Source organism: Camarhynchus parvulus, chromosome 1A (assembly GCF_901933205.1).
Source record: "Camarhynchus parvulus chromosome 1A, STF_HiC, whole genome shotgun sequence".
NCBI lineage: Eukaryota > Metazoa > Chordata > Aves > Passeriformes > Thraupidae > Camarhynchus > Camarhynchus parvulus.
Window position 1 is genome coordinate 21401989 of NC_044586.1, and position 19596 is coordinate 21421584.

The following is a 19596-nucleotide window of genomic DNA, read 5'->3' on the forward strand; positions in this document are numbered from 1 at the left end:
TTGGGAAAGCTTTAGGTACATGTAAGGTACAGCCCCCCTCAGTTTGGAAGCAATAGGGTGCATTTTTCAATAAGCTAGAGTTGGAAAACGTGCGGAGATAAAAGCCTGTTCCCTTCATCCCTCCTCACTTTCCTAGAAATCACAGGGACATCATGAGGTCAAGCTCAAAACTGCTCTTGCTTTGCAACTCCAGGCCCATGGAAGGAGTCCAAAGGGAGGTGACAGGCAAGCATACCTGGCTGACAAGGGGAGCAGTAAAGTGCAGACAACCTCCCTGTCAGTCCCTCTAAAATCTCAAGGTGACTGGAGGGGAATAAAACAGAGAAAGAGCATTTTAACAACATCAAACTTTCATAATGGGGCATAGTGCAAATAGGAGAAATATTGGTCATGCTTTATAAAAGACAGACTAACCTTCTGGGCTGCTTGGTGTGGGAGAAAAAAATCATGAGGACAGCAGACCCAAACTCTGTCAGTCTCTGTGTCCCGGGCATTCCAAGCAAGCTACTCATCTGTCGTGGAGGAAAGAGTCCCTTGTAGTGTTCTCTAGAAATTATAAATTATCTGACCTATACAGCAACTAAAAGAAAACCATCTTTCCCCACTCAAGCTACACAACTGCCCTAACTCAAATGCAGGAAAAATACCAGGAAGTTTGCCTGGAGTACCACTTCAGGATTCAATGCAGAAACAAATCTTCAAGTATACACACTGTAGGGCACCCAGGGACCAGAGAGCCACAGGCTGTGAGCAGGCCACCTCTGAGGGGGACGTGACATCTGAAGTTTCCCAGGCATTCCTGCGCTCACTTCTGTGGCCTCTGTACGTCACTGCTGATACTGGTCAGTGAGATAAACACCAACACCATCTTCAGGCAACTCTGAACTCTGCAAGGACAACATGGGAACCTCAGCATCACTGGGTTTTGGTCCCTCAGTCCTTCAGAGGATGTTGGTCCTCTTTGTAACAGCAAGATCTGAGCAGGTCTTTGGCAACTCACGATCAGTAGGAGGCATGGGGATGGAAAAGGGACGCTGGAAAGGGCAGAATCCTGCTGTGGATCTCTGTTACAGTACTGTCACAAGAGCACCTATGGATTTCAGTGTGGAGCAAGAAAGGTTAAAGCTCATCCTTGGCATTAACAAGATGCTGCAGAGGACGAAGTGGTATCCCATGATCTCTCATCAAGTGCTCCTGTGACCCATGGTGGCTCTCAGGGGGTCTGTCACCCAAGAAGTCTGTGTGAGTGTAATCCTGGAGCAGCCCAGCCTGTACCGCGTGATGCCGGAGCTCCTGGCTCCCCAGCAGCCCCTGCATTCGAATGTATCCCTGCTGGCAGGAGGGAGGCAGCTTCTGATGGGTGAAGGCAAACAGGAAACAGGACTCTGCAGGGGAAAGGATCAAAAGTTAGAGTCAGCAGAGATACCCTGTAGGGAAATACTCCCATAAACTATCAGGGACTTGTTCAAAACAAAAGGCAGAAAGGATGAGAGAAGATGGCTGGAGCTCCCCACCCAATACCCTTCCCTGGGTGGCAGCACAGTAATTGATGTAATTCTAGAGCTCAGGAGATGCAGAGAGGGATCCCCAGTCTGTACACTGAGAGAAAAAGGAGCTGGATTTGAGCTGGCATTCATCTGGCATATTCTTTGTGCTACAAGATGGCTTCCCTCTGTGTGCCACATGGGCTTCCTGCAGGAGGGTCCCGCACCAGTGTTAAGACCAAGAAAGGAAGCAGCAGAGGCTCTTCACCTCTCACATCACAGCACTCCCATTTCCCATGGGAAAGCAATCCAATCACCAGTACATGAGATCTAGTACACAATGGCACAAAGAAATGTTCAGATAATGAAGAAGAAAGGAAAGCTGCAGCTAGAAAAAGGATTGAACCCAATCTTATATGCTTTTCTCTAAATCCTGGCATGCCTGGGCCAGTCTTCTAATGGTGACAAGAGCAAGGACTCTTTGGGAACATACACACGGAACAGCACTTTGTACCATCTGGTGAGTGCCTTGAGGAGGTGTGACTGATGGTGAGACACAAGCAGCTCACGCTCACTGCAGGGAGATCTCAGCTATTTGCAGAAGAGATCATTCCTGTCCCTTGTTCCTCACATTGCTCCTTCTCTGCCTGCCACTTCGACCCTGTGCACAAATTACCTGCAAAGAAATTGCGCAGGTCGGTGCCGAGGCAGTTCTCCAAAAACCGCCTCAGCGGCAGGATGTGAGCATTCGGGGCTGTCCAGTCTGTCAGAAAGTCCTCCACAATGTGATGGATGGCATTTGGCCGGGGCAGAGGCCAGTCTGGGGGACGGAGTCTCATCTCACGCTCTGCCAAGAGAACATTAAAGGAGTCTCTTAGAAGCAAAATGGCATTAAAAAGAGCTTGGGGAGTGGAAAGCAGCTGTGACAGCTGTTTCCGCTTTTGTCCTGACCTTTTAATCCGTTACTTTCATTTGCAATCCCCTCTGCTAGCTCTGTCCTCAACAGCCCTGCCACTGCACAGCTGCCCTCTGTCCCTGTCTGTAGCATTCCTGTCATTTCACTCCCGTTCCCCCTGGGCAGGGACTGCCAGATGGGCTGCGTTGTGTTTAATGCTGCTACCCATCATGCTTATTTCCGAGAAGGCAAGCTGGACCCTAACCCTAGGTTTCTGGAGATGAAGATTTCAACACACTCATTTCCCGAGGAAGTCTACCCTAAGCCTGCTTGCTGCTGGATAGAACACTCCTCTTCAAATCCTTGCCTTTGGCTGCCTCTATGTCTGTGTGACCTCTCAGACCTGGGCCTGCCAGAGACCAGCTTTCTCTTGGCAGTAAGATGGCCAAACAACACCCTAATCTGTCAGGTTCTGCAAAATTCACATAGGGTGCCAGCCAAAGGGAAGAACTGTTCCTCTTTTTGGGCAAGGGGAAATTTCCAGCACGCCTGTTTGTTCCTATTTTGAAACATGAGGTCTCTGGTACAACCCCCCACCCCCTATATCGGTCTTATGGATGGAACTCTCTTGCCAACTCTCAGCTTCATTTTCAGCTCATACAGTGGTGGGAGGTGTCTCACAGGAAGGGGGAATAGTGCTTTCAGGTACCACCCCCACTCTGGCTCTGATTTATCTTTATCCCTCTTTGTTTTGGTTGTGTCACACAATTAGCAGGAAAGCCTACCTGTTGGGAGGTGTTTGTAATAGTAAATAACAGGGTGTAAAAAGTTGGACTGCCAGGCGTGCTGCGCCTCTCCCACAGCACGGTTGTAGTAGAAGACATCCTTGTCAGCCCCAGAGAAATTCCTCCCATACTCCATGATGATGACAAAGAGCCCACTGCGAGCCTTTCTTCCCGTCTGTGTTTCGAGCTCGGCCAGGACTCCAATAGGGTACTCTTCCAGGTATTCAAATGCTGTGGCATTCCTGTGAATTGAAACCACACCATCAGAATTTTCCACCAGAGAAAGCCAGCTGGGATCCAACCCACCCTCAGCTGGCCAAGGCTAAAGCCAAAAAGTCATCAGATAGTAACTTTGTTTGGTCATTACAAATCTGAGCTGGACTTGATGCAGACCTTATAAAGTCTGCAGATACTGTTACAAGACACCATTATTTTCCTAGATTATGGGAGTCTCTCTACAGTAGCACTGCTCAACAAAGTTTTTTCCTGGGGTCAGTAAAAGAGTACTACACCTCTGAGCCCAAAGGGAAGGTCTGGACCATTTCAGCCCTTTAAGAGGGAGAAACAGCCTGCAAAATTGGGCACCAGTTGCAGCAGTAGTACAGGTTTGGGGCAGCTGCCTATGCGATCGTAACATCCTTAGGCAGGAACAGCACAACTGGTATGGTGGCAACATGGGAGGCTGTGGTAAAGAAACAGAAATGAGTTTATGGAGCTCAGTGCTGGGAATAATTACTCACTCACTCTCTCAGCAGTATGATGTCAGCCAGGACACTGAACATCTGGTAGAGGCCTGAGGCCTCATTCACCCTCTTGATGATGGAATTGGTCAGCTGTGTAATAGGGTGGACTGTGGATGGCCAGGGGACACCATGGTGACGGTTTTCCAATAGGCGATGGACTGCCCGAGCTAAGACATGGAGAGAAACAAAGACAGCTTATTTAACAACACAAGCCCATGCTTTAAGAAATCCAATCTCTGTGCTGCAGCAGGAGGCAATAAACAACCTTTACAGCTCCTCTGTGCTCAGGATCTCCCACCCCAATCGCTGGTAACTGCAGTGGAGATGCCCTCGGAAAGCTGATGTGATGCTAAGTGGTGGGGGAGGGGGCAGGGGGTCCTTGGGGATATTTCATTACTTCTCAGCAGTCCTTTAATGATAAGGATGGGCACACACACATAAAGAAGGAAATTCTCTCTACTGCCCACAGCTGCTGGGTTTTAACTCCACAGCACAGACCTCTCACCCACAGCCTGTCACAAGGCAGAGCGTCTGGCAGGAAGAAATCTATTGTGTTACATAAATAACAGACAGCGGGCGAGAGAGATACAAGACAAAACAAAGACAGACAACCAAAAACTTCATATATGACCCCAAGTCACTTCTCCTCCATTTCAGATTATGCAGCTGCAGCTTGACTGTGTTTTGTCCTTTTTATTGCTAGAACAAGACTAAGGGCAATCTCTTTCCAGCAGTAAGCTATGGATTGTTCCTTTGAAGGAAGGAACAATTTCCATCTCTGCCCTTTCTGTACACCCAGTACTCACTTGTATACCGGAATCCATGGATGAAGCCCCCAGCAGATTTCCTGAAGTCAACTGAATGGCTAGCAGTGCCAAGAACAAAGAGCCCCCGAGTGCCTCTAGACTCGTAGCTGGGTTTGATTTGAGGATACTTCTTAATATTCCCTTTTCCTGGCATCATTCTCAGGGATCTGATATGCAAAGGAGAAGAGCAGGCTATCAGGAAGGACAGGACTAGAAAAATAAAAAGGGTTTCTGATACACATTATTTTCCAGCCACCACAAGATTCTGCTTCATACCCTTGTTGCCTTCAGTGGCATTTACTACTAAAATGAGGATCTTTGGAGGGTGTTCATTTCAAGACAGCCCCAGACAAGGTCTAATTCTCAGCTGAGCCACTAACAATGGATCTTGGAAGACACTGAAGTTAGCAGTATCATTTTCAACTGCAGGATGTACCAAGGTGGAATGAAGGTTGCATCCTCAGAGAATTTTTTTTTCCTCAACAAAACCTTTTTGTAGTGATCTGCACCTTTATCATCCTAATTTCAGAAAAAAAGCCCAAACATTGCTAGCCTTGTCCACGTGATCTGGCAGGTCAGGATGTTAAGTTCTAAAGGTACAAGCTTTTCTGTGTCACTCAGGTCTCATTGCTCCCATTGGCACAGCCTTAAAGCCTGTTGGTCAGAGCACAGTGACATACATTCCCACTGGGACACAGCCCTACCTGCAGGATAAACAAAGGACTGTGCAGCACCAAGCAGCTCAGAGCACACGGAGGTCCAAACAATGCTGCCAGGAGAAGACCTGTTCTTCCCCTTCCTCCCTACCCAGGTCCTTCACCCTAAATACCTTTTTTCATGGAGATCCTGGTTCTCCCTCACCTATTATAGATAGAGAAGTCAAACTTCCAGCCCAGGCAGCGGATGACACGGTCGTAAGGTGCGCGGGTGGCAAAATTGTCCAGTTCATCCTGAGGGAGGGTGATGGAGTCGATGCCTGCGCTGATGTTCCTGTTCTCCAAGTAGAACCGCAGAGTGATGTGCAGCTTTCCCTTTTTGTCCTTAACAATAGCCAGATCTTCCAGATCGCCCTCCAGAAGCCCATCCAGAGATTTCAGCTGGTAGGTGTCCAGCAGGCCATTGTTAATTGCTCTATGGAAAATACAAGAATGTAAAGAAGGGAGGTTCTGTCTTAGCTGCTGAAAATGGGATCATTCATCAGGCATCCCAACTCCTCTTCAGTGTAAGGGTTATCCTCAGAGCATGAGGGCTCACAGGAACAGCACAGGTAACATAGCCTCGCTGTGCTTGCAGGATGTAGCCAACCTCCTAATTTTCCTCTGTAACTGGAAGCAAGAGAATAACTTGAAAGCCAGTACATTTTAAAGATTATAGTTTTCAAGCAGACATGTTTCTATTTTAGGTCCTAAAAAGCTCTCACCAAGCCTCTGTGTTCAGCAACTGCTTTAAATAAATTTAAATAAAATAAATAAATTTAAATAAATTGCTTTAAAGCAAGGACCTATGGAAAGCCCCATATTTCCCCTATGGCTCCCATGACCACAGCACCAGTCCAGCCTGTCGCCTGGGAAAGGTGATTCTCCTTGTTTATACTCCAGCTGTGTTAGAAACAGAACAGGAGCAGTTCCTTACCTCAGATCCCCGACGTAGTGAGTGGCCCAGGAGAGGCGCACGCGGGAGCGGCTCACCATGTGGATGAAATTCGTGACACCCAGGATGTTCTCTGCTGTCTCGAAGGCCGAGTTCCCTCGGCCCAAGATCAACACGGTTTGGCCAGTGAAGTCCTCCGGGTTGATGGACACAGTCTCGTAACCCTCAACATACTCTGAGCCAGGGAAGTTTACCACATTGGGAACCCACGTCCCAGCAGCAACCAACAAAGAGCTGCAAGAACAAAGATAGCACATGGATATGCAGGAATTTCAGTAAAGTGGCTCCATCTCCTCATTCCTTCCTCCTCCCTACTCCCACTGTGGAAGGTGGCTGCAGTGTGACCCCCACAGTGACACTGGACCAGCTGCACAGGCCATGGTTTCAAGAGAAACCTCTACTTAGCTTCAACTAATGACCTGCTCCTCTCTTCCCTATCCTCAGGACAACTAGGAACACTGTTATATATAGCAACAGTCAGTGTGGGTGCTGTATATATGCATCTCCCTCGCCTGTTCATGAATGCAACTTCTACTCATATGAACTCACTGACAGTATCACAGGTTGATTATATGTTGCATAAAAATGACTTGGATTTAAAATTTGAGTTGACATTTGGCAGAGCAGAAGTCGTTTTTAAGACAGACAGGAAATAGTTTTGATATTTTGAAATGTAACTGCCAGTCATAAAAACACGTTAGCAACATCGCTAATTGTTAACACCAAAAATAACTACAGTGGTCTTTTTATATCACTCTATAAGAGCTTTTAGTTAGTTCTTGAGGAAGTTTTTGTGACTTAGATGGAAGCACCAGGCGGCTGAGGCAAGCAGCACTGCCTGCTGTCCCAGCCTTGCTTACACAGCGTCCTGAGAGCAGCTCGCTCGCGGTACGTGGGTGTCCGGGATTGCCTTCTGTCCCCTCAGAGCCTGCCAGCAGCACACCGGCAAGTGACAGCCAGCACGACCTGCTGTCGTAGAGCTGAGGCTCTCAGGAGAGGTGAGAAATATACTCCGTATGTTCACACGAGTAACTTCGAGGTTTTTAGGAATAGAGCTCAGTCGTGGTACGGGATACACACGCGTAAATAGGATGAGTGGAAGGAGAATTCAGCGACCAGCAGCCCTGAGGGTTATTCTCACAGTCCTTGCCCCTCCCCAAAAAATTCCCCACCTCCCTCTGCTTCCCCTCTGCCTGTTCCAGCTCTGTGCTAACCAAGGGCTTCACTTGTCTGGGACACACCCCTGAGCACATGCGGGAAAACGGGAGCAAGATGTCACTGCACTGACTCAATCCAGTTTGTAGTAAAGGCAGTTTTGGCTGTGAGTACAACTGAGTTACTTTTTTCACAGACAGCAATTATTTAGTGATAAAACAAAAGTGCCTTCAAGCATACTTATCAAGGACAGACGCTACAGTGATGGCCGTGGCAGCCAATTTGTGTCTGCCCTCCCAACCTCCTCAGCTGCCCAAAGCAAAACACTGCCCGTGAAAGGCAATGCCTTCCCAGGAGCAGTTATTCCACCCATCTGCCTGCCAATCCCTAAAAAATGTTTTCCACCCCGATGGTGATTAAGGTTCTAAGAGGCTGTGAAATCTCCATCCTCGGAGATACTCAAGCCTCAACAGGGCAAAGCTCTGAGCTGCATGTCAAGCCCCAGGTTTGCCCATTACCTGCACTTGTAGTTCTTCCTGTCCTGGTCGGTCAGGAGAAAATAATGGCCGTTCCAGGCCTGCTCATTCTTCTCCAATGTCACATGGATGATGGCTGTGTTGTACTGAACCCGCAGCTTCAGCAGGGAAGCAAAGTCCTCCAGGTAACGCACCATGGTGTCAGCGTTGGGGAAGAAGTCGCGAGAGTAGCGTCGGAACAGCAGCCGCCGGTCGTGGCTGAGAAGAGAATTCCAGTCGTGGCGGAGGTTGAACTCGCTGTTGGACTTGCCCGTGTACTGCTTGTTGATGCTGATGAGTTTGCGGTGCCGAGGATAGAGCGCGAAGAAGCTGCCGGGAGCATGGCTCCGCTCAAACACGATATAGTCCCGGCCAGCTCGCTGGAGGAAATAGGCCGCCTGCAACCCCGCGGGCCCGGCCCCGATGACGCAGTAGTCGTGGTAGAGGAACGTGGCCCCACTCACCGCGCACAGGCCGCTGGCGTACAGGGCCAGCCCCAGGAGCGTCCGGCAGACCGCCGGGGCCATGGCGGGGCTGGCGCAGCCGGCCCTGAAGGGAAGAGGACCGGGAGGCGTCACCCCGGGGGCTGCAGCCTCCGCACAGGAGATCCCCGAGTGCACCAGTCTTGGCCCACCGCCGCCCAGAGTCGGCCGCCATAACGCCCCCACACAGGGTGGGAAGTTGGAGTGGGACCCTGCTCCCTGCCAGCCAAGCAGCAGGGGTCCCGGGCCTTCCAGCCAATGGGCGCACAGCGGCGCCCGCCACACCACACAGGTGGCAAGGTGGGGCAGCACCTGTGGACTGTTGGTCGCGAGCGCCTCTGCGCTCCACCAGCCAATGGGGACGGGCGGCGCAAGCCCCCCCAGCCAATGGGAGAGGGGGTGCCCTGCGCTGCCCTCGCTCCCCCGCCAATACGGTCCCGGCCCTGATGCCCCCGCCCCCGCCAAACGGCGCACGAGGCGCAGCGCACGTGACGCGCGGGGCCGCCGCCGCCCGCCCGGACCCGTCCTGCCCGGGGCCGCACCTGCACCATGGAGCTCCCGCCGCTCCGCTCCTCCCGCTCCGCTCCCTCCTCCTTCCCGCGCCGCCCGAGCAGGGCGGGGCGGGCCCGGCGCTGCCTCCCGCCCGCTGCGGGGGCGAGCGAGGGGGGCGGCGCGCTCCCCGCGTCACGTGACGCCACCACCGCCGCTTCCCGCCGCCGGCACCATGGCGGCGCGCGCACCACGTGTCCGGGGGCGGGCGGCGCTTAAAGGAGCAGGCGCGGGACGGAGCCGTGACCGCGGGGGACAGCCGAACCAGGCACACACACAAACAGCGCCGGCAGTCGGCAAAATCAACTTTATTCCGCTTTCCCCCGTTTATGGTCGATGTGCAGCACAGTCGGGGCAAAGGTACAGCCACAGCCCAGCCCCGGGACTGGGGCTGCCCGGGCACTGCAGCCCCTCGGTGCTGGTTGCAGGGTTCAGCTCTCTTCCTCTGAAAAAGAAGAGAAGCAGAAATTCAGTGAATGCTGCTGGGGGAAGAAAACCCCGAAATTAAACCCTCGCTGTCAAGGAAATGCCACAAGGAACACAAAAAACCAAGGCTGTCACTCAGGGAGATTCATCCCATCTCCAACTGTCTCCTTGCCCCTGTCCAGCTTCTCAACAAACTGCCCATCAGCCAAGACCACACACTCATCATAAACAATTTACATTCCTAAGCAAATTACACAGCAACCGAACTAACATTCCCATAATAAAATCCAGAGCAGCCGGGCTAAGCTTACAACCTAAAAATAATCTGGGAGATATTTTTCCTATCACAGAAGCAAGAGCTCTAGGATGTTTCCCTCTCTCAGTGGAGCACATCAGAGATGGTTTTAGGTAGCAAAGGGAAGGCAGTAGTTGTCCACTGGGCACCACTGATCCTCTAAAACTTGCATCCAGACCAGCCAGTGATTGCTCAGCTTCAAGAGTCACTTCAGAAAAGCCTTCACCATGTTCCCTCAATTGCGCTCTGTCACCACACGTTTTAAACGTGTCACCTCATAGTCACTGCCATTTCTAAAACTGCAGTCAAAAAATATCCCAGTACCAACAGAAATTAGCACCCACCCACTCCTGCAGACCTTGGGGCTGCTGAATGAAGGGCTTCTTGGCAGGCTTCGTTCTGCCAGACAGTGCTCTGGTTGTGGGACCTCCCCCCAACCCCTGCTAGAATCAGTCCTCATCAAGTATCTGTACAGAGGCACAACATCCGCATTTCCAACTCTGTGCTGTTTTTCCTCCAGCTGAGTACACCCAATGTCACCCACACCTTTTTAACAGAGCCCCATCCTTGGGACCACACATTCTCCAGCCTCATTCCTCTCCTGCCATTGCACTGGTCAGATCTGATCCTTGAGCTCTGGTCGTCATCATACATCACCCCTTCTCATCCAGACCAGAACATCACTTCAAAGCATACAGCACCAAATATGCTACAAACCTTCCTCTTCCTCTTCTTCCTCCTCATCCTCCTCATCTTCATCAGAGCTGAAGGTGCCATCAGGCAAACTGTAGATGCGGATCACCTGCTTGTTGGGATCCTTGAGGATGAGGTACTTGCCCTCATCCAGCTTCATGCAGATGTCAATGACGCATCGCAGGATGCCCCAGGCGTTCTCTATGCTCAGATTAATCTGGCTGGCAAATTCATTTGGCTTGAACTGCTGTGTGCCCAGGATCACGTGGCGGGCAGAATCCTTCACATGGTAACGGGATACGTACCTAGGGGGCAAGAAGAAACCAGAGGGGTATCAGGAGATTACGCCCAGACAGAACATCAGCAAGAAATGCAGCGTGATCATCTTATTTTTGTTTTCTGGGCTGAAAAATCCCAATACTCTAACACTGAAAGCTAAGAGGATTTCTTGGCTACAAACTGCCAATCCGCAAAGCACCTGGAAATCCCCAAATCGGATGGAGAGGTACAAAAGATAAAGAAGAATTAGCCCCACAGATAAAATTAAGAAATGGCATGATTAGCTGGGAGTTTGGAATGAAAAAGATGGAAAAGAATCCATTCTGTGTCTGTGGATGGAACTGAGGGTTGCAGAACCACTAGAATTCATTTAGCAAAAGCCTCTTGTTCACTACCTGCAGTACTCATCTGATTTTAAGCTGACAGTTTAAAAAAGGTGCGGCTGTATCCCCCCCCACCATTTAATTTCTCAGTATCAGGGCACTGAGGATCTCAATCAGATTCCTGACAGGCACCACAGTCACTGTATTTATTTCCCTTGTTGGTGATCACAGCAAAGAGGCTGAGAGCCCACACAGGCCACCTGTCCCTCGTGCTGGGGTCAGTCACAGCTGGATGGTGAAGGGAAGCGCTTACACCAGGGTTGGTGCACTCACCACAAACTTTCCTTTTTTGGCCACTCAAACACTGGGTGATTTTAGGATTACTTGTTCTGTAAATGCTTCACTCAGCCATACACCAAGTTTAATAATGGAAAATGCACCTGGAAGACATTTGGTGTGAACAACCTGCCTTACCCGAGTTTAAGGTACTCTGATCCAGCCAGCAGTGCACAGCATGTCCAGCGGGCCAGCTTGTAGCTGTTGTTCTTCAGCTCCGTGGCAATGACAGCCCCTCTCTGAGAGTCTAGCTTCTGGCGCCAGTCCACCCCATTGCAATACTGAGAGGAGAATCAGAACCAGGGTCAGCCTGACAAGCCAGCAGCCGCCATCTCTTCATCCACCTTGTCATCACATAGGGGACCTGTCTACCCTGTGGTACCACGTGAGGGAGTGTGAACTGCAGCCTACAGAGAAAGCTCTTGCACCGGGAAGGGAGAAATGCAAACAGCTGGGATTGCTCAACATTTGTGGCATGGTTAGAAAGGGTAGTTCGTGAGGAAAGAATTCTAAAAAGAACCATAAGAACAGACTGGCTACTATGCTGAACACCCAGGGAGACAAGAGCGTTCAAGCCAGCTACCTCACATTTAGGGGAGAACCACATCAGCATTGCTTGTCTACCAAAGTTATACTCCTTAGTGGAATGTAACACCTGGGGACACTGCCAGATGTTTGTCTCATCTTCCCTGCTGTACCTGGCATGTCAGGCAGCAGTGAAGCAGTTAGAGCTAGCTTGGGTATCCTGTTCTTCCTCACCCTCGAATCCCACTCGTTCAGTGTTTTGATGTTGATGAATGACACTTCTCCATTAGCTCCTGTCATCACTCCATCATGCTCACAGCGGACAATGAGATCTATATCATCTCCCAGCTTCCACCTTCGGTACCTGCCAATAAACAATCCAGCTGGTTATTTCTGACCTTTGTTCTCTTCCAGATACATGTAAGCATTCAGCAAAATCCTCTCCTCCTTTATCTTTTCACTGTGAGGTCATCCATGAATACCTCTCAAGGTAAAGCTTCTATCAATAACACTCCCAACCTGTTTTGCCTCCGTATCACATTGACATCTTGCCCCTCTCTGCCAAACCCGGGCATCAGAAATATCAACTTACCTGTATGCAACAGAGGCTACTTCATTTTTATCCATGTCATCCTCCACAAAGGGGTTTGGGTTGGGAAACTTGTACTTCTCCTTTCCCTGAAGATGAAAACAGCAGAGCATGTTAGGAGACACCTTTCCTCCATCAGAAAAATATTCTTTTACAGCAACAGTAGCTGATTTCCCTTATGTAGAGAAACACCAAAATATTAAGACAGCTGATGAAAGCCTCATGCCCACATTAGTCACAGCACTATAAGCAGTACTTGTACTGCCACTTAGGCTTCATTAAGTGTACTGAGAAGCCTGTCTACATCATCAACGGGAGTAGGATGATTTCTCTGTGAAATCAAGGTGAAAACCTTTCTACAACAAAGTCACACTGCTCACCAGAAATAATCCCACCTCTTTCAAAACTGAAAGACCACTGGTATAACACAACTGTCAATTAAAATGCTTCTGTTCTGTATTAAAGCAGCCTTAATGAAGTCTCTTCTTGAGACTCTGGAACACAGATCCTCTACTCATCACAGTTCTACCTTACCATCCTCAGACACTGCTGGGAGAAGTTATGATTGATGTAGGTAGCTTCCATGGCCAGGTTGCGTGGAGAATTAAAAGAGTTGCCTTCTTCCTGTGGTGGTTCATTGGCTGTTTCACTCACTGTCAGGAGGTCTGGGAAGAAAACCAGATGCAAATGGTTATACTTGGGGGAGTAACTATGTCAGCTTTAGTGAATTTCTAGCCCCACATTAGAGCAGATCAATACTGAAGTTCCCCACACAGCTAACACACATACTGCATTAACAAGCTTGTTCAGGGGGCTCAGTGTGGACACCTAAATAAGCATGAAGAAAACTGGACCCTACAGCTGCAGAAATTCCTTTCAGGACTTTTCCTCACCAAAATCTGAGTTGTCCCTCTTGTCAAAGAAAAGCTTGGATCCAACTCTCTGGACAATGATATCCCAGGAATAGACAGAACGAGTGCAGCTCATCAGTGTGGCCAGGATGGCATCTGTGGCAAACACATTCCCTTGTGTCTTGGCCAGCTGTGAACATTGAAGGAGGAGAAAACTGTTTCAGCAATAAGAATAGATACCCCTTCCCTCCGTAGGACAAGAAGTGCTAGCAAACCAGATCACTGACTTCTTCTGCTGTTCTGACTGAGAAAGCTGTACTGGTAAGCACCCCATTGACTGCCAGCAAATCGTGAGGTACTACCCAGAAATCCTGCCCCACCCTCACTCACACAAGGGGAAAGTAAGAAACTGCTACGAAATATTAATTCTGTTGGAAAATGCACAGCTTCTCACCGCAAATCAAGTCACAAGAAAGAAATGTCTGAGCCTTCCTCACCTTCAAAAGCAAGGCCCAAGGATCATGTCTCTGACCTAAGTTTTCTTCCCAACATAGCTCAAGTACTGGTCTGCTCACCCTTCCAGAACTGGAGCTTTTCCTTGGCCAGTGTTCCTAACTCGGCATTAATCTAGCTCTGCCTTCCACCTAAGAAAAATACCGATACCACTGCTACCAGCTAATGCTTCTTGCTTTTGCCCTTTGGTCTGACGGTGACAGCTGGTCTCCAACAACAGCCCACAGGGAGTTTCATAAACTGGTGGGTACCTTTCGGATAACTGGGTCATCCGTAGTGGTGACGGTATGGAAGATGCGCTTAATGCTCCTCAGGAGCTTCTCATTCCTTGTTGTAATGCGGTCAAAGGCTTTGTCATAGTACTCTAGGGCTCCACAGCACTCTCTGCAAAGATAAGAGGACCATCTGGATACCCCTCTTACAGATAACACCACCCATGAACCACACAGGGCCTGCTGGGTTTTTCATTACCTCCCCTTGGTTTTGGTACTTCAATGAGAACATTGGGACCAGGTATGAGACCCTTGAACTCCCACTTTCCAAAAATCCAGTCACTTCAAGGAGGCACTCACATGTCCTGTGGCTCTGACACCTCCAGATAGCGCATTTTCATCAGCCGAGGGAAATCCATCTCCTCTTTCACCTCCCAATCGCTGCGAACTTCAACAGAGGAGTCACGAGGCTTCTGCTGTGCAGCCAGAGGGGGCACACGTACAGAGGGAAATGGAGACACATCAGGATTTGTGCAAGAGGAGCTGCCCTGTGAGCGCAGCCACAGAAACCTAACCGTGAGAGGGGGCACAATGCTCATCAGTTTGTCTACCTGTGATTTCTGGTCCCACTTCTGCCTCACTCCAAACTGCTTCTGAAACTTCTTCTGTAGGCGCAAACGATCTCTAAAATGACAAATGTGAGAAAAGCCGTGATTCCTATATGCCACAACCACTCCTCCACTTCCAAACCACTACCAGAGGAGCACTGCTTTCAGACACCAAGCTGCTGAAACATTTGTTGAGCCATCTGTTGATCAAGACGCCCAAGGCATTAAAAAGTCTGTTCTTTGCTCTGAGTAGCTCTTTATATAGTTCTACCTGAAGACTGAAATGCAGTTTTCAGAAAGGATACTCTCCTTAGAATGCCATCATTACTTTCTAAACACAACTAAAAAATTCTCCTAAATTATCAGGTAGCCATTTGAAATCCATGCTTTTAAGTACTACTGACACCAGAAGAACATTGGACTCAAAACATCCTGAAATTCTTTGCTGTTTGCTCCAGTAGATTCTGTTACTGTAAGTTTGCAAATTCATCAACAGTATGTTCACGGACTCCAACCCGAGCTCGGCATGCTCGCCTCTGCAGCCTCACCTCTCCTTCTGCTTGGCACTCTTGGGCAGTGTCTGCATGCTGAACTGCAGCATGTTCCGACGGTCCTTGTCTCTCCGAAGGTTCCTCTGCAGAAATGACGGAAAGAAAAAGGAACAGGTTTCAATTGGGAAGAATCCTGTGCTGCTGAAGCTCCCTCTGATCCTGTCTCATGGACACACTACCTGTGCAAACCTCATACGGTTCCTCTGGTACGCTGTTTTCTGCGTCCGGGCCGTGTCCACCAGCTGGAAGCTGGTCTCATCCTCCTCATGGAAATAGGCATATTGGCTTCCACCACCAAACTGCGACGAGTACTTGTCTGGAAACAAAACAAAGCATCTCAGCACCAAGGTCCTAACAAAAAACCCTGATGCTTTGCCTCCTTCTCTCCCCAGCTGCCTTCACCTAAGTCCGATAACTAAACTGGGACTCCTGCCTTACACCTGCATGTCTACTCCCCCTCCAAACCTCCCTTATGAGCCCAGGCAGTACAAAAACCCAGAGTAAGCCCCAAGGACAGGGAGAGCCCCACAGAGCTCTCCCAAGGGTAAAGCATGCTTCCTAAAGTAAGCTGCCTGTCTTGCTGAGGCGCGCAGGTAATTACAGGGTGGGTATGAGACATGAAAGCAGGAACGACGCTTGGAAGGAAGCTTGCAGAAAATAAACCCCAGGAACAGCCAGCAGACCACACATAAACCCCAGGAATAGCAAGCAGACCAAACGTACTTGTGTATCTTTTATCCTGGTACGTGGCTCCTGTCCAGTCGGCCACCTAAGAACGAGCATAAACAGTTATGAGTAAGCATTAACACAACATATGCTCCAGGTCTAACCCTTTTGACTCCCACCTCTGCCTGCCAGCCCTGCTAGGTGCTCACAGTGTGTTAGGACGTGCTGCCAAGGGTGCCGGAGGAGCAGCCAGGGTAACGAAAGCGAGCACGGGAGGCAGCGTGCAGGGGGGCCCAGCAGGGCCCAGAGCTCACGGCCCAGCAGGGCACAGGTACCTTGCCCAGGCGGTCTCCTTTGCTGAAAGGCTGGTAGGGCATGTCCTTGAACTGCTCGGGCACAGCACACGGGCCCCAGCCGGAGGGGTTGTCCTGGATCACGGGTGCCACAAACTTCGCCATTTTTTAACTTTCTAAAGGTGAAAAAAAGAAAAAAAAAACTCTCAAACGCTCAGCTGCCGCACGGTGTGGCACCGAGACCTGAGGCCTTGCTTCGGCACAAGCCACCGCCAAGGGAAGGCGCCTCCGCCAACCAGGCCCGGGGAGGAAGGAAGGGTCCCGGTGGGCGCTGCGTGTGCCGGGGAGGGGCGGGGACGCGGCCCCACCGGAACCGGCGGGAGCGGCGGGGCGGGGCCGGGGGTCTCGGTAGGCGCGGGAGGTGCCGGCGCGGCAGGCGAGCGGCTCCGGTGCGACCCCAGCGCCTCCCTCACCTGCGCGGCCCCGGTGCGGCCCCGATGGCGGCGGATCCAGCGGCGGATCCGGGAGCGGCTCCGGCGGCGGCGGCGGCGGGCGGGGAAAGGGCCACGCGCAGCCCCGGCGCGCCCTTCGCGTCAGCGCCGCGCGACGGCAGCGCCCTGCCGTAAACGCAGAAACCGCCAGCCTCCGGAAAAGCGAGCAACCAGCGCGGCTGCCGTAAAGCGGCAGCGTTGTCGCAAAATGTCAACTCTTAAAACAATTTCTTAAGAGAAGATATTCTTTGATGTTTGATCTTTGTGTACTTTAAACTCTGATCAACAAGAAAAAAGGTTTAATCTGTGAAACAGGGGCTAACAAACAAGCTCCAAGTGATGTCCAGGTGTTAGAAAGATGAATTACTTGACAGTAGAACTGCCTTGTTAAGGTTTAGCGATCAACATTTTTCAGTGACCTCAGGGGAGGTTAACAAAGCTTGGGGATGTACCACAGATAGTGGACACGAAGAATGCAGAATTTATAAGCCACAAAGACATTTGGCAGAACCCCCAAGGTAAGGAAGAAACTAATAAAGACAGCTCAGCAACTGTGCTGAATCAGCTCCAACAGAGTAAAAGGTAATTCTGGCAGGGGGAGATCATGGCCAGTGACCCAGGAAACCACCAGCTCGAAAGGAGAGAGACACTGAGCATGCAGACTAATTAGCATGAGCAGGGAGAGATCCATTAACCAATAGAAGACAGAATGCTAATTAAAAAGAGAACTAGGTAATTTGTAGCCAAGGGTCATTAATGCCTTTGTTTGCCAAAATATATAAAGAATGAGAAGTTTTGGTAGTTGTTGTGCTGGCTTTGTGGATTTGCCAGCCAGCACCTCTTTCTATGCAGAACTGTAAATAAATCAAATATCTGGATTATGTGTGTGGATTGGCCTCTTGCAGACTAGCTGAAAAAACCTATTTTGGGACAACACTGTCATTTACCAAAATTTCATTCCTGCTTAACTGCCACTTAATAGACAAAAAATATGCAGGAGTGGAAGGAGAGTGATGTTAAGAATAGTGTAAATTTACTCTGCTGATTAAAATACTTGAATTTGGCTTTTAAGTGTAAAAGCTGGGGGTGATGTGCGACAAAAGCCATTCACTTTGTACCCAGATGTCATGAAGAGGAGGAAAACTTGGCTTTCTGTGTGTGCTGAAGGCTCAGCAGAGCACAGCAGCTCAGACAATGGTGAGGTCAGAAACATATTCAGTGCTAATGATGGCTAAACTTCCTGGAACTGTGGAACTTCTCTTGGCAGAGGTATCCAGCCCTATGGTAGGCAAATGCCTGTTGAGAATGGTTTTGGTGTCAATGACTTGCCATTTTGTTTTGATTTTTTTTCCCTTTAGAAAAAAATGAGTTCAACTTAAATTACGAATCATGTATTGGGAAAATATTGATCCTCAGCTTAGTCAAATACAGATTTCAACTATTAATGTGCAGTTCCCATCTGGTAAAGTTTGCTGTACATACATATGATGGAGTTACTGTGAGGTCTGGTAAATTCCTGTTTTCCCAGATAAAAATGGAGATACAGGTTAAGAGATGACTTTGATAGAGAACAGACTTACAGGACTCTGGACAAGAAATATGTCAATAAAGTCACATGCTAGGACAGGAAACATGACTTAATGGTGTGCCTCTTCATTTTCTCACACACACAAAATAAAAATGTGTTCCAAACTCTGCAATGATGCTGTGGAAAATCAGGTACTTTTCAGGCTGTAGTTGTATGATCATTCAACCAACATTTTGTTTTTATAGGGTATTACAAAAACCACTTGACTTTGGGAGTTAAAGGTGGGTGAAGAATGGGAACTGCAGGTGCCCTTGCTGTGTTCACAGTGTGATATTTGAGCTTTCCCATTGTCCCTGATGGCTTCCCTGGACCTGCTGGAAGGCAGACCTAGGGCTGGAAGTTACATTCAGCCCTACAGCCTCTCTAGAAGACCATGAACCAGTGATTTAATACAGCAGTGCCTTGGGTCCCTGTCTCTGTAATTGGGTTAGTATTTCTTCTCAGGAAATGAGGACAATAAATCATTGAATCCCAAATGTTCTCATGCCAGAGTGATTGAAATTTTCTCTACCCCTAAAAAGAGCAGGATCTGGTTTACAAATCTCTTCAGCTCACAGGCTAAAAAACTCTTTAGAGAATTTTACTGAGTATCTTTTACCTAGGAAGAGTCTAGATCAATATTTTCCAGGCAGAGAGGTTGTGGATTTTCTTCTTTATTTTCCACTTGTGATTCCTCCTTGAGAAAGAACCGAAGCTGCAGCAGTCTTTGCTTTGACAAGACACCCTGCCATTAATCAGAAGTGGGATTATTAAAGTGCCTCTTCCCGCTAGCAAAAAAAAAAAATCCACTTAGAGAAATACAGTTTATAAAATACAATTTGTAACTGTCTCACCTAAATAGCCTTTTTGGAGACAAACATCATTAGAGCTGGAACTACCTCGCTTGTCACTTGCAGTGGCTCAGTGGGATGCCAGCTCCACAGTGCCTGTCCCTTGTCCCCCCAAGCTGGCTTTGTGGGCTCAGAGGGACACAATTTAGGAGATGGTGAGGAAAAGAGGAAGACGTTCCAAAGAGAGAAATAGACTTAGGAATGAAGAGAAATAGACTGATAAAACAAAATCCTATGCTTTCCTCCATTTCCTCTTCATTCCTGGGCCTGCGCGAGGTGCATGCAGAGAATGTAGTGCTGCTGCCGTCTACCAGAGATGGCAGATCATGTGCAGCTTGGCTTCAGCCCATCAAATTTCCTTTTCTGGTGACACAGTTGGATATAGGTGTGGGTTGGAGTAGATGGCATGCATAGGGAGTGGCTGGTGCCACTGGGATAAACACTCCCCTGGGCATGAATCGAA

The 19596-nt window shown here is 49.3% G+C and overlaps 2 protein-coding genes across 3 annotated transcripts; both read right to left on the reverse strand.

The window, feature by feature from the left end:
* Positions 1 to 63: 63 nt before the first annotated feature.
* FOXRED2 (FAD dependent oxidoreductase domain containing 2) lies at positions 64 to 9107 on the reverse strand. Its single transcript, XM_030960002.1, has 9 exons — positions 9058 to 9107; positions 8037 to 8582; positions 6346 to 6597; positions 5575 to 5844; positions 4714 to 4880; positions 3909 to 4074; positions 3165 to 3406; positions 2161 to 2331; positions 64 to 1385 (listed from the first exon to the last, which is right to left on the reverse strand). The coding sequence occupies exons 2-9, from the start codon at positions 8558 to 8560 to the stop codon at positions 1120 to 1122; spliced, it is 2058 nt and encodes a 685-aa protein (XP_030815862.1). The 5' UTR covers positions 8561 to 8582; positions 9058 to 9107; the 3' UTR covers positions 64 to 1119.
* Positions 9108 to 9352: 245 nt separating this feature from the next.
* EIF3D (eukaryotic translation initiation factor 3 subunit D) lies at positions 9353 to 16774 on the reverse strand. Of its 2 annotated transcripts, none has more exons than XM_030960566.1 (15): positions 16698 to 16774; positions 16267 to 16400; positions 15989 to 16034; positions 15445 to 15581; positions 15263 to 15348; positions 14718 to 14790; positions 14467 to 14582; positions 14146 to 14278; positions 13424 to 13571; positions 13065 to 13195; positions 12534 to 12619; positions 12176 to 12305; positions 11555 to 11697; positions 10503 to 10783; positions 9353 to 9509 (listed from the first exon to the last, which is right to left on the reverse strand). In XM_030960566.1, exons 2-15 carry the CDS (start codon positions 16387 to 16389, stop codon positions 9496 to 9498), a joined length of 1647 nt encoding a protein of 548 aa, XP_030816426.1. In that variant the 5' UTR covers positions 16390 to 16400; positions 16698 to 16774; the 3' UTR covers positions 9353 to 9495. The 2 variants fall into 2 exon arrangements, with proteins under 2 accessions (XP_030816426.1, XP_030816427.1); XM_030960567.1 differs by having other exon boundaries at positions 14467 to 14579; positions 16698 to 16766.
* Between the last annotated feature and the right edge of the window lie 2822 nt (positions 16775 to 19596).

Excerpts from the sequence above, each read along its gene's own strand:
- EIF3D (XM_030960566.1), bottom strand. The coding sequence starts at position 16,389 with ATGGCGAAGTTTGTGGCACCCGTGATCCAGGACAACCCCTCCGGCTGG. Across the intron at positions 12,306-12,533 it reads GTAGCCTCTGTTGCATACAG|GTACCGAAGGTGGAAGCTGG; the intron begins GTAAGTTGATAT and ends GTTTATTGGCAG. Across the intron at positions 10,784-11,554 it reads TCAGAGTACCTTAAACTCGG|GTACGTATCCCGTTACCATG; the intron begins GTAAGGCAGGTT and ends CTTGCCCCCTAG.
- FOXRED2 (XM_030960002.1), bottom strand. The coding sequence starts at position 8,560 with ATGGCCCCGGCGGTCTGCCGGACGCTCCTGGGGCTGGCCCTGTACGCC. Across the intron at positions 5,845-6,345 it reads CACTACGTCGGGGATCTGAG|AGCAATTAACAATGGCCTGC; the intron begins GTAAGGAACTGC and ends TATTTTCCATAG. Across the intron at positions 1,386-2,160 it reads CCTGCGCAATTTCTTTGCAG|AGTCCTGTTTCCTGTTTGCC; the intron begins GTAATTTGTGCA and ends TTTCCCCTGCAG.